Here is a 21,611-nt window from a genome sequence, read left to right as displayed (position 1 = left end):
CTAAAATGACAAAGAGCCTCTTTAGTATTTTATGTCCACTAGAGGGCACGTGACAACTGCTTACTGGAACAGTATTAAGGCTCAAATATTCCTATGATTACACACCCTTGAACCTACATTGAAGTATTAGGGTAGAAAAAAATACCCATCTGACAGTGGTAAGAGCTGCCCATTTATTTCCATCTCTCTAAGACGAGTTTGTAGTCAAGAGCATAAGGAGACCGGAGAACAGCTTTAGTTCTAGAACCAAGACATGAACTGAAAAAATCCACTGTTCTGTTACATTGATTAGATCCCTTATTGGCTGGTTAATACCTATATTAGTTTAAGAGGACTGTGGGCAATCTTTGCTTCTACTCAGGACTTGATTTGATATAACTTCTACCTAAAGAGATCTATGAAGTTTAAAGCATGCACAGCATAGCCCACAATAATCACTGTGATTAAAAAGATCACCATAAAACTGTTGCCTGATCTTTTGGGCCCCAATTCACTTGGATTTTTCCTGTACAACCCCTACAGACACTAGTAAAAGTAATTCAAGACATAGCTAGCATTTTCAATTACAAATATTTATCATGCTTTCAGTAAATCCCCCAGACCTGAAACCTGGAACAGAAACACGCAAACAAAATGAAAATGTACTAAAATTTAATCATTCATAAAAGCTGTAATTTAATCTGTGACAGTAAAACACAAGAAGCAATATTAGAGTTGGTTTAGTATATTATATATTTTAGCTTTCAAAGCCATAGAAATCAGTTATCCCAGTTTTTCTTATAAAAGATCCATTGTTTTCCAAAGCATTATGCACAATTTTAATTAGAATATAATGGCAGAATGAAAATAATGATATTCCATAACTTTTTAAATATAAAATGAATGACTTGGAAAGTTATTTGCTGCTGTGAGTTCAAAGGGTAAAATTTGTGTGGTTATATCTATCATGATAGATAGAAAGTATTAATGACTGACCATTTTAGTGCTTGATGGGGAAGAATTATGGTAAGAGGTCAATATGAAATTATAGTAGCAATATCTAACATCTGAAATGCATCCATGCTCTTTTGTATAATCATACAACTAGAGTCAATTATATTTATTATCACATCTGTTAACTGCTATTGCAAAGGAGAAGTACTATTGTCTTTAATTCCAAGAGATATACACAGAGCAATTTTCTTTTTCGTTTTTCCCCAGGGACCTTTGTGCAAACCATTGTAAGATCTAAATTCTTCACATAATATATAAAAACAGAAGCCTCTTCAGATATGTTGTTAATTTGTGGTGTAGTTATTTGAAGTTCTGGAATGCTGGCACTTTCCAAATTAGGCAACAGTTCTTCATTCCTGTAATCTTGGGAAAGAACACAGAATGAAGGAGAAGTTAGTACTCAGCTCAAAAGAGACTTCTTAAACAAACAATGTATTTAAATACACATGATTGAAGGCACTTTCTCAAAATATCTTTTTAAAAAACATAGGGAGCGAATGTCTAGAAAAGGGCTGTTTCACTAGATCCAAGTCAAAGAGGTAAATTTGAAAGAGAGTGAGCAAGCAGGGCAGTTGTGCTCATGCCAACCTGAGTGTCAGGGGAGGCTAAGCTGATGGGAACACAAAGGAAGACTTTCTCTGTGGCAGCACCCTGGCCACTGAGTGTTCCCATAAACCAAGTTAGGATGACCTCTTGTTTGTGTAGTTTTTGCACTGTGAAATCTGTTTTGCTTTATATGGATTTGCTATTTTAAGGGGCACAATCCCATAAATGTTTAGAGATTTGAAGTTCCACAAAATCCAGCATTGTGTCTAAATATGCATAGGACCGCACTCTAAAATCTCTTAGTTCCCTGTTTTTAGGATTCTTTCCTGTATTTGATTTTTGTTATTTGTGCAGTTCCTGCAATGTGAACTTTGCTAATTAGAAGACCTTAACCCCTTCTCCATCTTCCTTTATTGTCTTCAAAAGAATGGGCCCTTCCTATAAAGAAAATTTATATAAAATGTTCTATAGATGGTATTTGTCACCAAGTCGATTAGCTAAGATGTTTCCAAATATGTCAAATAGATGTTGGAAATGTAAACATAAAGTGGGTACTTTTTATCATATGTGGTGGACTTGTGATAAGGCGAAAAAAATTGGACTAAAATGCATAGATGGATGGAGGAAATATTACAAAAACCCTTTGCTTTTAAACCCAAAGTTTTCTTGTTAGGCATCATACTGGAATACGTTAACAGACAGGAAATGTATCTGATGCTGCACCTAATTACAGCGGTGAGGATTGCATTTGCTCAATATTGGAAAAGTGAGGAGCTGCCCACCGATGGACTGATTGTAAGAAAGATCTTGGACTGAGCAGAAATGGATAGATTGACTTTATCACTGAAGGAGAAAGAGGATACTGACTTCTATCGAACTTCTTTCTATAATTGGCTGGAGAAACGGGACTTGGCGTAAACTTAGAGATGTTTTTAAATTATTATAAATTGATTTGAATTTTAAAAAAATATGTAGTAGGAGCTTGACCCAGTAAATTCGATGTATGTGATGTTTGATGTTTTTAGTGTTAGATTAAAATTTTAATAAAAAATTTATAAAAAAAAAAAGAATGGGCCCTTCTGAGGTGGTGCCCTTACTCTGGAATATCCTTACTCTGGAATATCCTTCCATGGGAGGTAGGCTTGGAGCAAATACTGTATTCTTTTCAGAGCCAGGTTAAACATTTCTATATTTTTAGATATTTTTATATTTTGTTTACATTTATATTTAAATGTACATTTTAAACTGGCTGAAATAATTTATGCCTTTCAGTTTAACTGTTTTATATTTCTATTTCAAGCTATTTTATTGTATGGAATATTTAATTAACATGTACCCCACCCTGAAATCTCTTTTGGGATAAATTTAAAATCAAAATAAATAGTTTATATCAGACATGCTTGGTATAAAAGCTCCTTGATGCAATATATCCAAGGCCATAGGGGAAGGGAAATATGGCTGTGAAACACTGATCTCTTTATTATTTCTAACAATCCTTTTTCTAATAGATGTTTGGATTTTTATTTTAGCATGGCTTGCCTGAAAAATGAATTCCTCAGAGTCTGTGCATGCTTTTCATTCAAAGACCTGCATGCAAATTTTAAAAAGCAGAAGAAAATGTGACAACTTATCTCTGGTATATTGGCATTTCTGTTCTGTTCCCATAAAGAATCAGTAACAAGAGGGTTAAAAACTAGATTGTCAAATACTAATGAATCAGCAGGTGGCACTTCAATTTCAAGCGGAAATATGTGCATGCTGGCCTGAATATGCATCCTGATGACAGATTAGCTATTCAGGTCCAAGTCTATTGCCTGTCGCTAGGGTTGCACAGATTTTAAAAAATCTATTCTGTTTGGACAGAATTGGATTGTTCTGATCAGAAATTTGTTCTACTGGAACTAATTTGCATTTGTTCTTGTTCTAATTCACATTAATTCATTTCCATTTGTGCAAGTGTGTGATAGTGCTTATGTGAATGCATGCAAATACGATTCGGTTAGTGCAAATGTCCACCCCACAAGTGGAAAACCAGCCTCAAATCTTCAGAATCTGCATGACTGAGAAATCAGAACATTTGTATCTACTGCAGATTTCTCTGTCATTGTTACCTGTAGAACAGGAAAATCATGGGGCCAGTGAAGAGCAGGACTCTCTCAAAAGCCAATTAATATCATTCTTTCTGTCAGGATTGATGAAGTGTCTTTCAAGCCAAAACTATTTAAAATGGCATGAGTGCAAGAGAAAATTTGGCCGCAAAATACTGAAGTCACCCAGAGAGCTTTGACTATTGGGTAGCCCAGGAATGAAATGAAATTGAAATGTAAATACTATAAGAAGTGCTAGCTACATTGTAGAAGCAGTTGTGTACACTGATGCAATGCTACTAATGCTACATTAGGGCACAAATGAATGTCACCCAGTATGAGTTTATGTTTAGGTGTTATTTACTTAAAGAAAATCCTCAAGAGGAGGGTGGCCTCAAGGGAAACAGGTGAAGCAGTTCATCTTGCAACCCCATCAAGAACAACTGCCCAGGCCTTCTTAAGATATGGGAAACCGTGGAAGGGTTGCCTCTTCCATGAATGTGTATTGTGGCAAATTCTTTGTTCTGAAAGGCACCAGCAAATGAACTCTAAGCAGTGCAGGGACACAGTGTAGTTAACCTCTGCACAGTGTGTGTCTAGTAGGAAATTCACACACTGTTTTTGCCTGCTGATGGCTGCTTCCTCCCATGAAAAGAAGGGGTGTACTTGGTGTGCGGCAGAAGCAAAAGAACAAGAAGGCAAGTCAAACAAGAAACAACAACTGCACAGGGGCAGATGTAGACTCTGGAGTCATGTTTATAGCATAGAAAATATTTGTGTCCAGTCCTCAAACCTTACAAAAAATGGAAAATCTTTCAAACATTCTTTATATGAATTTCTGGAGGAGAGAGAATACTTGGCCAAACTATACAGGAAAATTATTTAAAGCATATAACCATAACATTGGCAACTTCTCATTCCTTTGAGAAAAGAACCCAGGAGACCTCCAGCCCCCAGGTTGCAATTATCCTTTCATCACACCGTAACAGCCAGGAACCAAGCTGGTGTCAAACATTCCAGGAAGATGAAGATTGCATCAGAAGCAAAGGGGACGTGAAGGGACGATCCCCATCGGCTCACCTGGCTCAGAGCTGCTGCATACTGTGGGTCTAGAGCAGCAGACATGATTTCTTTTTAGGCTTCTTCTTTTCCACTGGTGTTTTCCTATTTATCTGTCTGACGAGATCATAAAAAATCTGAGAGAAATGGAATACAAATACAGGGAGTCATTAGAGAAGTGGGTATTACCGAGCAGCAACCTCTTATATAGTCCAATTCTATGGCATACAAACTTGTGACTAAATCAAGTGAGAAGATGAGAAATAAATGGAATAGGAGGTTGCAAGCGGGAAAGAACAGAGCTAAAATCCTTTCCACACCTTGTAGATGGATGAAGTGCTCTAAGCCCTTCATGGACCAAACAAGTATTTAAGCTTGAGAAGCCTTGGATTTTCCCTTTACAGTGTAGCTGCTACTGTTATCTCAGGTCGCATCAGAAAACTGGTCTGGAAATGATCTGTAAAACTACACTTTTCAAGGAGAAAATCGCCTAACAAAGGCAATTCCATATGCATGCTTATTGGTTCAAACACATTTGACCAGGAGAAGAAATCAAGTATTAGTAGTATATACCTGTTTCTGCTATTAAAAGCAAGTGTCCAATATAAACTCTATCAAGATACCAACATATTCAATGAGTCTTTCTTTGCAAGACTCTCCCTTTCTTATGACAGAGTTATCATTTCTGAACTCTTAGAGTACATAATGATTACTTAGGCCTGTCTACGTGATCATGGAGGTGAGAATAAGCCACAGTTTGATTTATTCCTCCTTTCTCACATGCTGCAGGAATTTGCATAATTAGTCCCACCGAAATGACTTGCCTGGTCATGAAAGCCTGGTGAGCATTGCTGTCAACCAGACTAGCTGTGCTACTGGAGTAATTATGCAAGTCTTTCCAGCAGGTGCAGCAGAGAAAATAAGTCACCATGGTTTATTTTCCCCATAGTGATTGTGCAAACCTGGTCAGTGTCCTAAGAGATCTGACTTGTAATCATGCTGTTCATTATGGTCAAAGGATTTCCCCTGGAAAGAGTAGTTTCCTGCTGCCCATCGTCTTCAATGTCAGGCTGCCTTGTGAAGTTGTCTTATGTAGTTACTGGTGTTGGCATGGCCTGGGGGTGTGGATCAGGGCACCTTCCTTTCTGAAGTTCTCTTCCAACATTGGCTCTCGTTCACTGTGGCATTATACAAGGAACGAGAGACATAACGAACATGCATATGAGGCTGAGAGAAGCCAGCTTTGTAGCAACGCAGCTACTGTATTTAGACTAATAGAAAATCTAATTCAGCTCACTCCCCCCATCCCCCAAATCTGCATGATCCACAAATTCCTACACTGCTCTGTCTGTGAACTGCAAAACCTAGAAATTGGATACTGCCATGATGTTATCTTAGGGAGCGGGGAAAGACTGAAGCATAGCCAAGCACTTTCCAAAAGCACGATAAAGCCAGCATCTTCTTTCAGTCTGTGCAATAACACCCTATAGCAGCAGTTAAGTTTCTCACCCCTCTCCCTACTGGGTTTACAGTTACATGGTTTTGTGCTGTCAGCCCTAGGCAAAATGCATCAACTTGTACCCTAGTAATGTCAGCCTGGCTTCTTGCTGGAACTTAGAGGTCAAAGATTGGACTGCACAGAAGTCAGAAAAGGGTTCCCCAATGGGGAAATGCAGGCAAAAGGCATTCACTATCTTTATAAGAGAAAGATGACTCAGAACCCCTATACTGTATTAATATTAGTCACTAGTAACACAAATTGCCATAAAATACTTAAATCTGTCATCCAAAATACTGCACAGCTTTTGATCTGCTCAAATATAGCCAAATGGGGCTCCAGAGCCTTGGTTCACTTGGAGCAATAAATGCTCTGTTTAAGCCAGAGATTTCAAACTTTGTTCAGCCTCAGGCTGATCTCTATTTCAAAGAAACTTGAGGGAGGGGCCTGTACTGCAGTGGTTGGTGGAGCTAAAGACAAAGGGAGCAGGGCCATCTGCAAAAGGGAGGTGGCTAAAAATATGCCATATTTTAGCACAGAGGTCTGCAACTAAGCTTTAGAAGAGGCATTTTAAAGCTGGAAAATCACCAAATGATAAATTGTAAGGAAGAGCTTCAGCTGCTGGTCAGCAGAGAAATAAAATAAATAAGCATTAGGAGTGGGTGAGGGGAAGGGGATGTTGTCATATGGATAATCCCCATGGGCCAGAGTGAGACCACAGGTGAGCTGGATTTGGCCTGAGGACCTCAGTATTGCATTGCTGGCTTAAGCCTATCCGACCCTCGACAGCACGTGTGTGGCATGAATTGGATAACACTTTATTTTCCTCATATCCTCAACACTGAAGAGGGATTGCAGGACCAGCAGGACCAGTGCAGCCCATGCATCCAGTTTCCCACTGTGGGAGTGCAGGAAAAGAAGGGAATAAGGCAGGCCAGGAGAGTTACTGTATAGACATGCCATTATTTCCATATTACAGAGCTGAATATTACTAAAGAGATATTCAAAATCACCTGAAAGTCCAAACATCAGTGCAACTCCATTTCTCAGTCTAGGATTTTCTTCTCTGCACGATATTATAGAATTACAGAAAAGTATAGTAGGAAGGGGCCAGAAGGCTATCGGGTCCACTCCCTTGGTACTCCAGGACACTATGTTCCACCATTCCGTTTTGGTTTCTACTTCCAACTGAACTATGGATCCATGCACACCTCACTCCTTACAAAGTTTTGCAGTTCCAAAAAGGGAAAACCCGTACTTGGCAATGCTGGTACCATATATTTCACTACTGCTCCTCTGATGCTATAAGCCAATTTGGAAGCTTGTAATGCCTCAGGAAAAATCTTCAAAAGCTCAGTTATCACTCCTGAAGTGATGCATGCACCACTATCTTTGATACATCTTGGAAAATAGAAGTTTTTTAGAAAATAGAAGTTGCCACACGACTGGACAAGATGTGTGTTCCCATCTTCAAAAAAGGGGGAAAAAAGATGAACCTGGGAACTACAGACAAGTTAGTCTGACTTCAATCCCTGGAAAAATCCTGGAGCAATTAACAACAACAATGACAACAACTCATTAATATATCAATATTAATTAATTAAAACTGATTTATTGAACATCGTTCTGCAAGCAGAAAATGCAGTGATTAATAAAAGCCAGCATGGATTCATCAAAAATAAATTCTGTCAGATTTATTAATTTAATCTCACTTTTTGACTGGGTAACCTCCCAGATGGACAGAGGGAACATCATGGACATATTCTACATACCTAGACTTTAGGAACGCTTTCAACATACTGCCACATGACTTTCTGATAAGCAAATTAGCAAAAAATGGACTAGATAGAAAGATTGTTAGGTAGATCCAAAATTGGTTCCTAAATGAGGCACAAAGAGTGTTCATAAATGGCACCTTCTCAAACTGGAGGGAGGTAACTTGTGGGGTGCCAAGGGGTTCAGTGCTCTAAAACATTTTTATTAAATATTTAGATGAGATAGTACAAGGGAAAATAATCAGATTTGCAGATCATAGAAAACTGGTGGAACAGTGAACACCCTAGAAAACAGAATGAAGATTCAGAGTGATCTTGAGAAATTTGAACACTGGGTTGAAAGCAACAGAATGAGATTCTATAGGGACAAATGCCAAGTCCTCCACTTAGGAAAAAGAAACTAAATGCAAGATAGAGAATACATGGTTCAACAGAACTGAAAAAGACCTTGCAGTCATTGTGGACAACAAGCTAAATATGAGCCGACAATGTGCTGCAGCGGCAAAAAGGGCAAATGCGATTTTGGGATGCATTAATAGAAGTATTACTTCCAAATCACAAGTAGTAATGATTCTCTATACCCCTCACTAGTCAGACCTCATCTGGAATACTGCGTCCATTTCTGGGCACCAAAACTTAAGAAAAATGAAGAAAAAGGGCCCAGAGGAGGGCTACAAAACTGACCCAAAGTTTGGAAACACTTCTCTATGAGAAGAGACTAAGAGAGCTGTGTCTGTTCAGCCTTGAGAAGAGAAGAATGGGCAGGGAGTGGGGGACATAATATCACTCTATAAGTACCCCAAAGACTATCACAAAGAAGGTCAAGATCTCCTCTCTGATACCAGAGTGTAGGGCACAGAATAATCAACTGAAGTTGTGACAACCTAGATTCAGGCTAGATATCAGGAAAAGTTTCCTTGTGGTCAGAGCAATATAACAGTGGAACCACCTGCCTAGAGAGGTCATGGGCTCTCCCACACTAGAGACATTCAAAAAGAAACTGGTCATCTGAGTCGTATGGTATGAATTGGTGACCTGCAACAGCCGCAGGTTGGACCCAATGGCCTTCATAGCTCCTTCCAAATTTACTATCCTATGATTCTATGGTTATTATGCTACTGTAATGAGTGACTTATGTGTGCAGCAGCATGTCATTTCCTTAACCTAAAAAATATACCAGGACATAGTCAATCCTGGATTCTTCCTTCTCATTAAGCATTTTTGCCCCTACAATAAGTTTCTCTCTTTGGGTCAAAAGAAGGATGGGGAGACACAGACATGAAAATGTCTACTTGCAGTACCAGCAGCCACATGAAAGGAGGTCATCTCTGATCAATATAATTTCATTAATTCTCCCTTTTGTTAAATGAGAGGATGAGCACAGTCCAAAGACTGCTGCGCCCTGTCACTATTAAAGTGATTCCTTCTTTTCCCTTGGCAAGCAAATTTGTAAATGATTTTGCAGCATAATATATTGTTCCATGGGATCACTGTCCTTTCAGAGAAAGTAGCAGCAGCAGCAGCTTTGGATCAATGATTAAAGTGGAGGTCCAAGCTTAAATTCATCAAAATTCTGTATAGAAGACATACTTTTCCTCCAAAATTGGAAAGGAGAGAAGATAATCTCCAATGGAACAACTGAAGTGTTTTAAATGCACAGAATTGTTCAAAACTGAGGGGCCAAATATTTTAACAGTATAGCAAAAGGCTTCCAAAACAAATTCCATTAATTGCCTTTACTGTATCCAAATACCATGTTTCCCTGAAAATAAGACACTGTCTTCTATTATTTATTTTTTTTTGCTCAAAAAATACATTAGGTCTTATTTTCAGGTAGGTCTTATTTTTTAATGTACAAAATGTACATTTAATGTGCACCCTTCTGCTTCCACTTTTCTGCTGTGCACCCTTCTGCACACTTCTGCTGTGCACGCTTCTGCTGTGCACACCTCTGCTCTGCACCCTTCTGCTCTGCACTCCAATTGCTGCCAAAAGCTGTATACACCAATCCTCTCCAGCGCCTGCTACCGGTACTGTCACAGGCAGCAGAGGAAGCAGAGCGGCATGAGCCGATGCTTCCTCTATAGTGCCGGCTCCTGTGACAGGCGGAGTGCATTTGATATCACTCTGCCCTTCACAGGAGCCAGGACTATAGAGGAAGTATCGGCTTAAGCCGCTCTGCATCCTCCTGCTGCGCCCTCTGCACCCAGCTGGCACTCTGCAAGTAAGCAAAAAAAGTAAGACCTATTACCAATAATTTTTGGTAATAGGTCTTACTTTCGGGGTAGGGCTTATATTATAGGACCTACCCCGAAATAAGACTAGGTCTTATTTTCAGGGTAGGTCCTATTTACAGGGAAACACGGTAAGCTGTAGTCAATTCTGTAAACTACTCAGAAGAAAGCCTCACTGACTTCAGGTGAGTTAGCAATTCAACCTTCATTTTATATTCTGAAATGACAAATAAGAAATCCCAGTTGTTGTCTACCCAGATACAGACTACTAAGTACAACAATGGGGAAACCAGAGAGAGAGATGAGCTATTGCAAAAGGTGTATGAAAACATAGCTAACAAGGTGCATTAAGCTTCAAGGAGGGGTTTGGCAAATTTCAGAGATCACAACAAATTGCTTCAATGCCTGTCCCTAGCCATCGTTGCCCTTCTCAACAATTCAGTACAGCAGGAGAGCTGAATAAGCAGCGTATTCCTCCTGAGTGCGAGTTCCCTTAGTTTCTGCTGTTGAGAACTAGATGAACACAAGGTTGCCTCTTATCTTGGCTCTTACTCAACAAAATCAAAATGAGCGTGACAGAAGATCATTTTGGATGAGAAACTTTTTAGATTTTGAAAAATGGAAATTACAAGTGGAAGTTACATGTTGTTTCCAAAACACAAAGTAATAAGACAGTCTTTAGTAGCTGTACAATCACAGACTTGGCAGAATTGTAAGAATATTAAAGATCAGCCCCAAAATTGATTCTGTTCCAAAAACAAACTAAAAAAGCTAGGAAAGGGAAAGACAGGCTTCAGTACAAATCTTTTTATTCAAAACGTGAGCAAAGATGTGCCAAATTCTGAAAACACAAGTCACTCTAGGGAGGTATGAATTATATTAAATCTGCTCTATGTATTGTGGTTTGTCAGGGACTTTTGTATCCTTCATCTGCTCATTGATAGAATCAGACTTTTTCAAACCCATGTTTGCATTGCAAAGTCCAAACCTGCAGAAATCTGCACTTCTAAAAACATGTAAATTTCCTACCAAATCCACATTTTCATACTTAGGCTATGGAAGCATTTTCAATTGGTTTTTTTTTTCCAATCAGGAGTTCTGTTTTTGTATCATTGAATTTGCAAGGAATTTTAAAAGCAAAAAAGTGATGCACAAGTCCAATGTGCACAGCTTCCTGTTCTAGTAGAACTCACTGATACAGATCAGAAAGCTTTCCGGAAATGCTAAACCTTAATTTTTTTGAGCAATCAATATTGCTTATACTATACTGACATGTCCCTTTCCCCTAAATACTGATTATCTGTTAGTTTACTGACTTTTCTGTAGTTTTCCCCTCACTCTAAGAGGTTGAAATATCCCTCCTAAGGTTTAGTTACTGGGAGTTAGACCATTAAGCTAAAATACACTGGTAGTTTTTCCTCACATCTTTTGACTTTGTCTCCACCCATGACTGAAATCCCCTCCCCATCCTACCACGGGGCTTCTGCAAGATGGCACTCAGCTCTCAAAATGAAATTAAGCCCGGGGACTGCTTTATGTATGATACCATATATACCAGTGTATAAGGCAACTCATGTATATGACGAGGTTTGTATATGTTGGGTATATAAGATGACTCCTGATTTTTGTGTTGCTCTTTTCAGTTTCAAGGGTTGTCTTATATGCTGGTATATATGGTAGTTATTTCAATATGCTACACCTCATTCTGAAGGCTGTCACTCCTTAAAATACACACAATAGTGGTTTTGTGATTTTATGTATTGAGTTAAAAAGTACTAAGTGTCTTTTTCTTGTTTATACTCTCAGGCTAGAATACAACTCACCAGAGCTAGGGAGGAAGGATAGGAAAATAGTCTTCTACAAGCCCTTAAACTTTTAAAAAATAAAACAACAGTATTGGAGCATCATAAAGATGAACAAAGACAAATGTCTTACATGCAAATATGCCACACCTGATTCAAAAGCCTGTAACTAATTAAAACAGACACAGAGACACACTTGTGGTTTGCCAGAATAAGTTTGTTAGCATTTAACACAGCAACAGATTTTTGTTGTTGTTTCTCCTGCAAAAGACTTAACACAGCTGCTGCTTTGACTTCTGCCTTATTTCCCTCCTTTTCTTTGGTTTGGGCAACATGCTTCTGGAGGTGGGTGGGGGATTAGAACTAATCTTTCTTTCTCAAGTCAACTAGACAACACATAGCAAGTGTGATTGTGACATGATACTATGCAACTTACCTGATTTGCCTGTGTGGTGCTGTCACTGTGGGCAAACAAAGCTAGTGGATCAATCAATCCGTTCCATGCTGGCCAGCTGAGTGATCCCAGCCAATAGGTTCACTAATTGTCCTTACTCCAAATGAGTAACAGTATCATTCATTTTCAAAGCACCCACACAAGCAAATTTCTGAAATGGGTAACATTTGTTACCTTGGTAGATTAAAGTTCAGTGCATAATACACCTATTTATATAGGTGCTCACTAAGCAAACATGATGAAAAGCACCACTTTTACATCTGAAGTAAAAGCAGCAGTGAGACTGAAATGAGGTAGAACTGTCAGCTAAGGGATTAGCTTTTTCTTTGATAATGCATTTGCAGAATTAATCTGATATTGAGCAAATACAGACTTCCTGCATATGGGATCTTGTGCTTTACTCTGGCTGTTTGTATCCAGACAAGTCTCATTTTTGCTGAGTGCACCTCTGTAGTTGAGACAGCAATGATGGTGATGTGAAAAGCATCCTTCATCAGAATGGATTCACCACTGTGTAGCTTTACTGAAAAGTGTAAATAGGCATTACAATAGGGCTACAGAAATATTTGTGTGAGGAGACAGTGTACATACACACCCCAAAACAGTGTTTATGATTATGAAAACTATTTTGGATCTTTTCTGAAGGAATATCAACCAATAATTACCTCGTTAACATTGATTTTAGACTTTGCAGATGACTCTAGAAAGGCACAGTTACACCACTGTCTTGCTAAGTTCTGTCCCTGTTCTTTGCCAACTACACGTTCATCTTCCAGGTCACATTTATTGCCAACCAGAATCATGGGAACCTGCACAAAGAGAAGAAAAGAATAATGAATGGATAACACTTAAAACAATGCACATATTATGCATTTGCCTAGAAAGTCTTGCTAGTGAAGTTTAGCCTTCTCTAGGCATGAGATTTTGTTGCATTGTCCTTGAAACAATTCAGGCACAATTCTATGACCTCCCAACATTGTCTGAGGGCCCATAGGATAGTCTGGGGTCCCAGCTCCAACCGTGGAAATGAGTTCTATGGTCAGAACTAAGACTTGGACCTTAGAGGGCTCCCTTCCTGTGTCCCAGCAGCCAGTGCAATTTTTTTTCCCCACACTTGTCATCTTTGAAGGGTCATCAATGTAGAAGGGAAAAGTAGGGAGGAGTATGACACCACCATTCTTGAAGAAATCCCAGCAGTGTAAGAACATAAGTTAAGCTGGATCTGACCAAAGTTCCATCTAGTCCAGCACTCCTTACACATGGTGGTAAACCAGCTGCCCCTAGGATTGTTCAAGCAGGAGGGGTGCATGACCTCTAGTTTCTCAGCAACTGGTGCATGTAGGCACGCCACCTCTGGTGAAGGAGACAGCACATACTCAGTAGCCAGTGACAGCTTCCTTCTTCCATGAATCTATCCAATTCCTTTTTAAAGCCATCCAGACTGGTGGCTATCATTAGTTCCCATGGAAGTCAATGAGGAGAAAATCATTTAGAGGAGGAGAACAACATTTAGATCACTGAAACTGGCTGCCTAAATACTTTGGAAGATGAAGGGTCTAGCCTTCACATGGATCCCACATTCAACTGACTGTGATCTTCTGAATTTAAAGAGTTACAGTAGCCAAATTGGATGACATCCTTCATCATTCTTGGTTTCACATCTTCTGTGTTTAAATCACAGACTGATTTTTCTGCATTGGTTTCTACTGATCAGTTTAGAAGCTTAATGCAATAAATTATAATTTTAAGTTCAAAAACTGCCCTGCTTCGTGGGGGAATAGGAGGTGGAGTGGGTTTGTACATTTTGTAGATCAGAGACTCTACTATGCATTAAGTACCTGTAAGAAAGTAAGCAAACAATTTTGTACCCTGTCATTACCTTTACTACACAACACTGATAATGAAACAGTCTCATGGCAATAATCAAACAAATGGTTTGGAAAATTCACTGATACAAGATTTAATTCTCCAAACACCTACCCTAATGTTAGTTTGTTTAAAAAAAAAAAAACAGAGCTGACATTTCATATGCAATGTCATATGAATAACTTTTATTTTAAATTTAATTACGCAAAAGGATGTACATCACTTCCTAAGAATTATGCTGTATATGTTGGGCCCAGTCACTTCACTCACTCGGGCAATAATTTCCTTCCTCTCCAGTCTGGAAATGGTACTGCTGAGTCATGAAATGCAAAGGATACTTGTTTTTCTCAACAAATTTGCCTGGACTTCCCTTTTTGGAGCACTTTAACTTGAAATGTTAACATAGACTCAAAACCAGTAAAAGAGATCCTATGAAAGCAAATGAGCTCAGAACATTGCTTCTACATATTCTGTAGCACTGCAGTAAAACTACTATTATTGCTTTGATGGGATAAGTTTGGGGAAGGGGGGATGAATGGGGAGGATGCAGACATACACAGTTTAGAGAAACACAGAATTGGAAGGACACTGGAGCTTTCTTCTAAGCAGGCAAGTAGAAATTCACAGTATTGGGTTGCTATCCTCTTTTCTTGTTTTGTTTTTTTTTTCTTGCTCTGGGGACTATAGTTGTTATAGATAAATCACTGATTTTTCTAAAAATTTCTGTTTTCTATTGTTTATTTTGCTCTGTATGCCACCTTGGGAAAGTTCCACCCTTACATGGCAACCTATATTGTTGTTATTATTGTTGCTGTCATTGTTACTATTTTCATTTCTATATTGATCCACAGTCAAAACTATCCAGGTGGTTTAAATTTTATATTATTAACATCATGCATCAATCCTTACTTCCGTAATATTCAGTACTCTGGGTTCAGACCCATCTCCTTAAACAACTTAATAGTTATGCGACTTTGATTAGGATATAAATAGTGTGAGTAAGAAACGGAAGTTATTTTCTTGTATACTCTCGATATATTTGAGTTTAAAATTATCCAATAAGGACAAACAAAAGGATATTTTAAAATCACCAACAATTATAAGTGCCTCTGACAATTAAGTGGTGTGCTGAAGAAAAGCAAGATCTGAAGGCTTATAATCTAATAAGAGTGTTCATCATGCAATGCATAATTAAAATAGAATTCATTGCCACAATATATAGCAATGTCTCCTAGCTTAAACAGCTGTAACAGGTGCATTCATGGAGGACGATGTATCACAGTTAATAGCTGTGCAAGCACAAAACAAAAACAATCATGCTCAGGGATAGTGTTTTTCTCATTAGGAGATGACTGGTGAAACTGGTGATAATACAATCATACTCTGATTGTAAATATGGCTACCTGAATACTTAGGAGTGCTAGAGTAGATTAGCTTTTGGTCTGGTCAGATCCAAACTAGGTCAGATCCAAACTACATTAGTTGAATATGGGTTTCCTTGAAACGAGTGGATCTTAAGCCATGAGGCCATGGGGCCTAAGTCAAAACTGGTCCGGACCCAGCCCCATATGCTTGCTTGGAATTACGTGGCAAGTATGGCAGTCTGCTGGACATGAAGAGCTTGCTCATAAACAATGAACTCAGATGAGTACACATATGCACCCACAACCCATTTCCTTAAAAAAGGAAATCATGCACATGAAACAGATTAGTTTTTCTTCTCTGACATGCAAATTAGTGTATTTTTAATGCCAAAGAGATGGCAGTGAAAATATAGCCACACTCCTGACTCTAAGCAAGCTGGTTAGGCACCATGCAAATTCACAGATTTTGGTATTTTTTAAACTTGCATACATCTGCTCAGAATTGTAGCATAAAGGATAACATAAAATAGGTACTGAATTAAAAGAATGTTGACTGCACAACAGCACTATATTGCATATGCTTAAGTGTTCTGTGCTGATAAGTTTATTGAAAAAAATAGATTTCAACAAGTTATTGTTGCGATAAAATTTGGAATTTCAAGATGCAAGATAGGAAGTATTTTGGTTAAAATGAGTTACACTCATAGCAAATACAAAAAACAAAAACAAAAAACCGAACAAACAAACCACCATTTAACATAGTAAGATCTACAAGTAAGCAACTGTTGGAAAAAGTGACTAATATGAGCTAGAGGAATAGCCTCCACTATGAGTCATACGATACACTATGCTATAGAAGTGTCACCTCAAGCAGTATAGACAGTTCCACATCATGGTGCTTTGACCTAAATGCTAAGAAAAGAATCAGGCTCAAAAGACTTTGTGAGAACATAATCCCTACCTAAAGGAAGATTAGTTTTACTAAAATAATGTGTAGCAACTTAAAGCAAAGAGAGTATCAAAAACATTGCAGAAAGAAAAATGTCACTCACAGATAATGATCAGCGGAGATACACAAACAGAATACAAAGATACAATTAGTTTGCAATTTGATTCTACCAAGATCTCTCCCCCTCCACTTTCTAGTTCTAGATTAGGTATCATTCCTGTGAGCTATTTAAGGGTTAATACAATGTGATACACAGGTGCACCATGTCTTATTGCTGAAGTTCTGGAATGATTCAGTACAAAACTACATGTATAAGGATGCTTCCAGAGGAAACTTTTATAATGAAATCACTGTGCCACCATATAAATTAATGGAGGGTCCAGACATCATCTACTACCTAGGGCTGGACCAAAACTCACCGGAATCTGTCCGTCTAGTATTTGCAGACTTCCTCTTGTGCTTGGCCCAGTCTTTGAAAGCAGGCTGAGCCAAAACGAAGTCTGCAAACACCTGTGGAATGAATTGGCAACCTTCTCCCATGTCAGACACAAAGACTGCTGCACACGGTGCCGGAGGGGCACCCCGTCTGCACAGCACATGGGGCTCAATCTCTGGCAAGCACCCTGCAAATGCTTAGGTGCACTTGCCAGGAACTCAGACGCAGGCACAGGAGGCTGCAGAGCTGAGGCTAGAGAATCCAGTAGATTCCTACGCCCAGAACAGTTTTCTCATGTGACCTACTTCCACCTTCCTGCATTTCCTACCACTTTTTGCAAAAAATCTGTTAAGGAGAAAAGGACAGAATAGCTGTGCAATCTATTTTGGCTGGTGGTACTAGGGACCCTCTACTTGGAAATCAAAGGTCCTGATGTAAAAATAGTATTCCCTAGCACAATAATCCCCAGGTGTACTGGGGTTTGTGAGCTGCTATTATAACATCTAGAAAAGCAGCCCTGCAAGATCAGACCAAATGGCCACTATCTAGCCCTTGTTATGTTCCCAAGAGTATCAAGTATCAAAGGACAGAAATACTCATTACATATAGATCCCACTTTCTCTGTGTGTGTTGCTCTCTCTTTTTATACTCTTTTATTATCTAATCTGAATTTTATTTTAATTTTAATACCAAAACCCCAAGGATGCATGGGGGTTTAGTAAAATAGTAAAAATCAGAGCTTTTTTTTGTCATAGAACACACCGGAACAGCGTTCCAGCACTGTTTTTTGACGGATTTTTCCAAGTGATTGTGAATTGCCCTGTTGAGCGTAGCAGATCCGTGGCAAAAATCATTAACATAGTGCCTGCGGGCTGCTTGTGTGTCGGAGCTGATTGTCAGCGCTGATTGTGAGGGCGCTGCTCGGCTTGGAATCGGTCGTGTGGTCGCGCACTGAATGCTTACTGCTGGCAACAACCATTGTGTAAAAGTGTGACCTCAAGTCGTGAGTTCCGACACCTTTTTTTTTTTTTACAAAAAAAGCACTGGTAAAGACCATTCTGTCTGCATTAAGTAGATAGTCAGGCAGCTTTTGTTCTGGCATCCACTCATTGATGGAATCAGATTTTGCACAAACATGTTTGTACACAAATTTGCAAATTCCAAAAAATGAGCAAATTTCCCAGCATATAACCTCCATGTATATTTTTTTCATTTTAGCTTATTGGGGAAACATACACGTGTGGTTGGTATTTTTATTTTCCATATTTTTCTACCACTAAATGGCATGAAATTAAAGAAAGCTTTAAAAAGTTCACAAGCCTATGAAATCTGTGCAACTTGAAAAAAGCTGGCCTGCCGCAGAATTCATAGGTCTGATTCTTAGAATTGCAAACTCATTTGAGTCTCCTGCAGATTTCTGTTTATATTTAACAGCAACAAATGTAAAAACAAATACACGCAACAATACAACAATGTAGTTCCTGAGAAGACATTTAAGAGCAGAAGACCAGCTCTAGAGAGGAAAAGGACGTTCCTTAAACTATGCCTTTATCAGCAACTTTTAATGGCTCTTAGAAAAAGGCATGCAACTTACACTAGAGTATAGTGTAAGTTGCATGTATATGTATAGAGTATGGTATAGGGAAAAAAGCTTAAGAAGTTCGTTCCCACCCTGTTGATTACATCCATTCAACACACATGTTATAGCATAAATGATGCCAAGGAAATGATAATGCAATACAAAGCTAAAGTTTGAACTGCAAAGTGATTGGTAGTGATTACAGCACACAACGTGTTTCATAGCTGTGTAATTCTATATAGCATAAAGTCCAGTTTTAGCACATGGCATGGAAATAAGTACCTTGATTATACCATTCTGAAATATGGCAGAATAAATATATGCCAACTGATAACTGTTTTCCAAGATCAAGATCTAGGTGATAGTTAGTAATACTGATGTGAATGAAACTGCATACCAACGTTTTTACACAAATAATTCCAAGGAAAAATGGTAAGGCAAAAACACATGCAGGAGAACTGCATTGACTGGATTTAATTCCCTGCTGTGCTACATACTGCATGAATTGACTTAGGCAAATATTTCAACAGAACACTCTTGTGTAAGCTGGGAAAAGAATCCAAGGCAGAACATCCACTGACCCAAAGTCCCATGAGGGTTGTCCCTGCACAAGCCTTTTCAGTTCCTTATTTTTTCCCCAACACTCTCATTAACAGTAATTAACCACCAGCTCCTGGACTGGTATAACTTCAGGCATGCTTGGACTGTGTCAGGCAAACAAGGAAGGTGTAGCGTCCTGTAGATCCATGGCCTCTGCAATACATCCCTGGAATACCCCAGAATAGCTCCTGCTGACAGAGTTTTCCACTGTTGCAGTAGGGGGACCTCTAGCAGCAGCAGGCCTGTTCTGCCAGTGAAGCAGCACTTCTGTTGCATCCAACAGCACCTTAGCCACCCTGTCAAGGAATATGAGGCTGCTTCCTAGGTTGAATATAAATATAAATCTAAGCAGACAAGATGGCAAAGGCAGGCAGTCATCCTGACAATGTTCTATGTTGCATGCAAGTGAGTGTGTGAATAAAATTGATGTGGGAACATAAAAATAAGGCAGGCATAGCACACATTCTCCTCATGGAATATAATTTAACAGCAAGCCATTCAGTTATATTGTGAAAGTGTTATTGTCCAAAGGCTCTGGGTAATATACTAAAAGGATTATATTCCTTTTGACGATAATTGCTTAACATTTAAGACAGTATGTAACATGATGTTTGTTAGTACTTTGATTTTTAGCCCACTAACAACTTCACAATATTGACAAAATGCCATGAAATTTTGACTATACCTCTTCTGCTATTCCTAAATTGCTTGAGCACTTAGATTACTATTCAAACAGTAATCACAACCAGAAAAGTGCATCTTCATTGAACATCCATCTTCAGCAGAAAGTGATAATGACCTAGTCTATATGACACAACAGTAACCTTGGCTTAATTTATACGCAGGGACACTTGTGTCATGTGCATGTGAGTATCTGGCCTCTGCTGTAGCTGTTGTGTCATGCAAACCTAGGTAGCATGGGTTGCTTGCAGGTAAGCCAAAAAATCCATGGCTTTTTAGGGTTATTTGAGGGTTGTATAACCCTCAAACAATCTCTGCCACCAGGTTCACATGGCATGATCACAAGATCTGGCATGATACAAGAGCTCTCATGGTGGGCTGTTGTGTCATGGGAAGCAGGTCAATGGAGCTACTGACTTTTATAACTCTAGCAACGTGTTTCACTATGGATAAATACTGTTTGATAAGGTGCGTGCATCTACCATAGCTAGCAGGACTTTTCTATTGTGCAGTCGTGATCCCTCACTCATGGAGATTTGTGGGTTCTTCCCGTAACATCTTCCTCCTCCAGACCCTCTCCTGTATTTTCCAGCCAGTTTAGCATGTTTTTTTTTGGAGCAAGGAAAATCAGCTATTATTTATAACACCATAGGAAGCGCTACTGATTTGCAATTGCGCTATTCTGCATCACCACCTTGTGTTTGTTTAATAACTCATATAGGATAGCAGCAAAAGTATACCCCTGGAAAATTGTTTAAGGGATGCACTCTTTTTCTCACTAAGAAAACAGAAGAAGCTGCCTCATTAAAGCAGTTAGTTAAATGACTCGTGCAGAGAAGCCTTCAGTTTGTAAGCAATACCACTTCTTATGGGACTCAAACTTTTGTAGATTTCAACCTCAGTGCAGGGTGCTGGGCACAGATGGCTCATACTGTAATGTACACATGGATGAAGAAGCGTCTTTCAAATATGTAAGCAGAGAATGTTATTTAGAGTATGTTATTTTAGAGTATACAGAATACTCTAAAACAGAGTTTGTTGGACATATAGCAAAACAGATGCTGACTTGTTCAGTGAGAGAAAGATTCCAGTGGCTCACAAAGGAAAACCCGTTTACTTACGTCTTCAGTGTCTTTGACCCGTAAGATCTGTTCCCTCAGGTCCTGTAAGTCATTGAATGTGGACTGTGCTGTAATAGAATATACTAGTGCAAACCCCTGACCATTCTTCATATAGAGATCCCTCATCGCTGTAAATTGTTCCTGCAAGCAAATATATATTTTAAAGAATTAGTGCTTAAGTATAATTAGCTGTTTAGTATACACACAATAAGAGACCCAGGTTCAAACAGATACCAAAGAATGCCATGGCTAATTATCTGGCCTTGGATGAGTCCAGAGAAGCGTGTGAACTTAATTTTAAAGAAGTCACAGTTCAGAATGAGCAAACCACAAAATAAACAAATTTTGTGATTTTTCCAGTACTTAACGAGCTGTAGCACACCTTACAAGAGAAATGTGCATCACATTCCACTGAGAAAGGCATCTACAGACAGATTTTATACAGATAAAGATACAGAATTCCACTTCTATCCACACACACACACACACACACACACACACACACGTAGTACTCAGCTGAAATGTTCATTAGGAGCTGAGGTGGATCACTGTGCAGACCAAATGAAA

At 38.9% G+C, this 21,611-nt stretch overlaps 1 protein-coding gene across 4 annotated transcripts in view; it reads right to left on the bottom strand.

Annotated features, from left to right (window-relative positions):
* Positions 1-634: 634 nt before the first annotated feature.
* Positions 635-21,611, bottom strand: part of RAP1A (RAP1A, member of RAS oncogene family) — a 106,777-nt gene continuing 85,800 nt past the window's right edge. For all 4 annotated transcript variants that reach the window (XM_044447136.1, XM_044447147.1, XM_044447162.1 and 1 more), the window contains exons 6-9: positions 21,045-21,185; positions 13,114-13,257; positions 4,707-4,822; positions 635-1,356 (exon numbers count right to left, since the gene is read on the bottom strand). In XM_044447136.1, the coding sequence (XP_044303071.1) occupies positions 4,736-4,822; positions 13,114-13,257; positions 21,045-21,185 (372 nt within the window). In that variant the 3' untranslated portion in view covers positions 635-1,356; positions 4,707-4,735. The remainder of the gene's footprint in view (positions 1,357-4,706; positions 4,823-13,113; positions 13,258-21,044; positions 21,186-21,611) is intronic.

This window comes from Varanus komodoensis, unplaced genomic scaffold (genome assembly GCF_004798865.1).
Source record: "Varanus komodoensis strain SLA01 unplaced genomic scaffold, ASM479886v1 scaffold1, whole genome shotgun sequence".
Classification (NCBI taxonomy): Eukaryota; Metazoa; Chordata; class Lepidosauria; order Squamata; family Varanidae; genus Varanus; species Varanus komodoensis.
The sequence above is the reverse complement of the archived record's forward strand: the minus strand, read 5'-3'. Positions and strand labels throughout refer to the sequence as shown.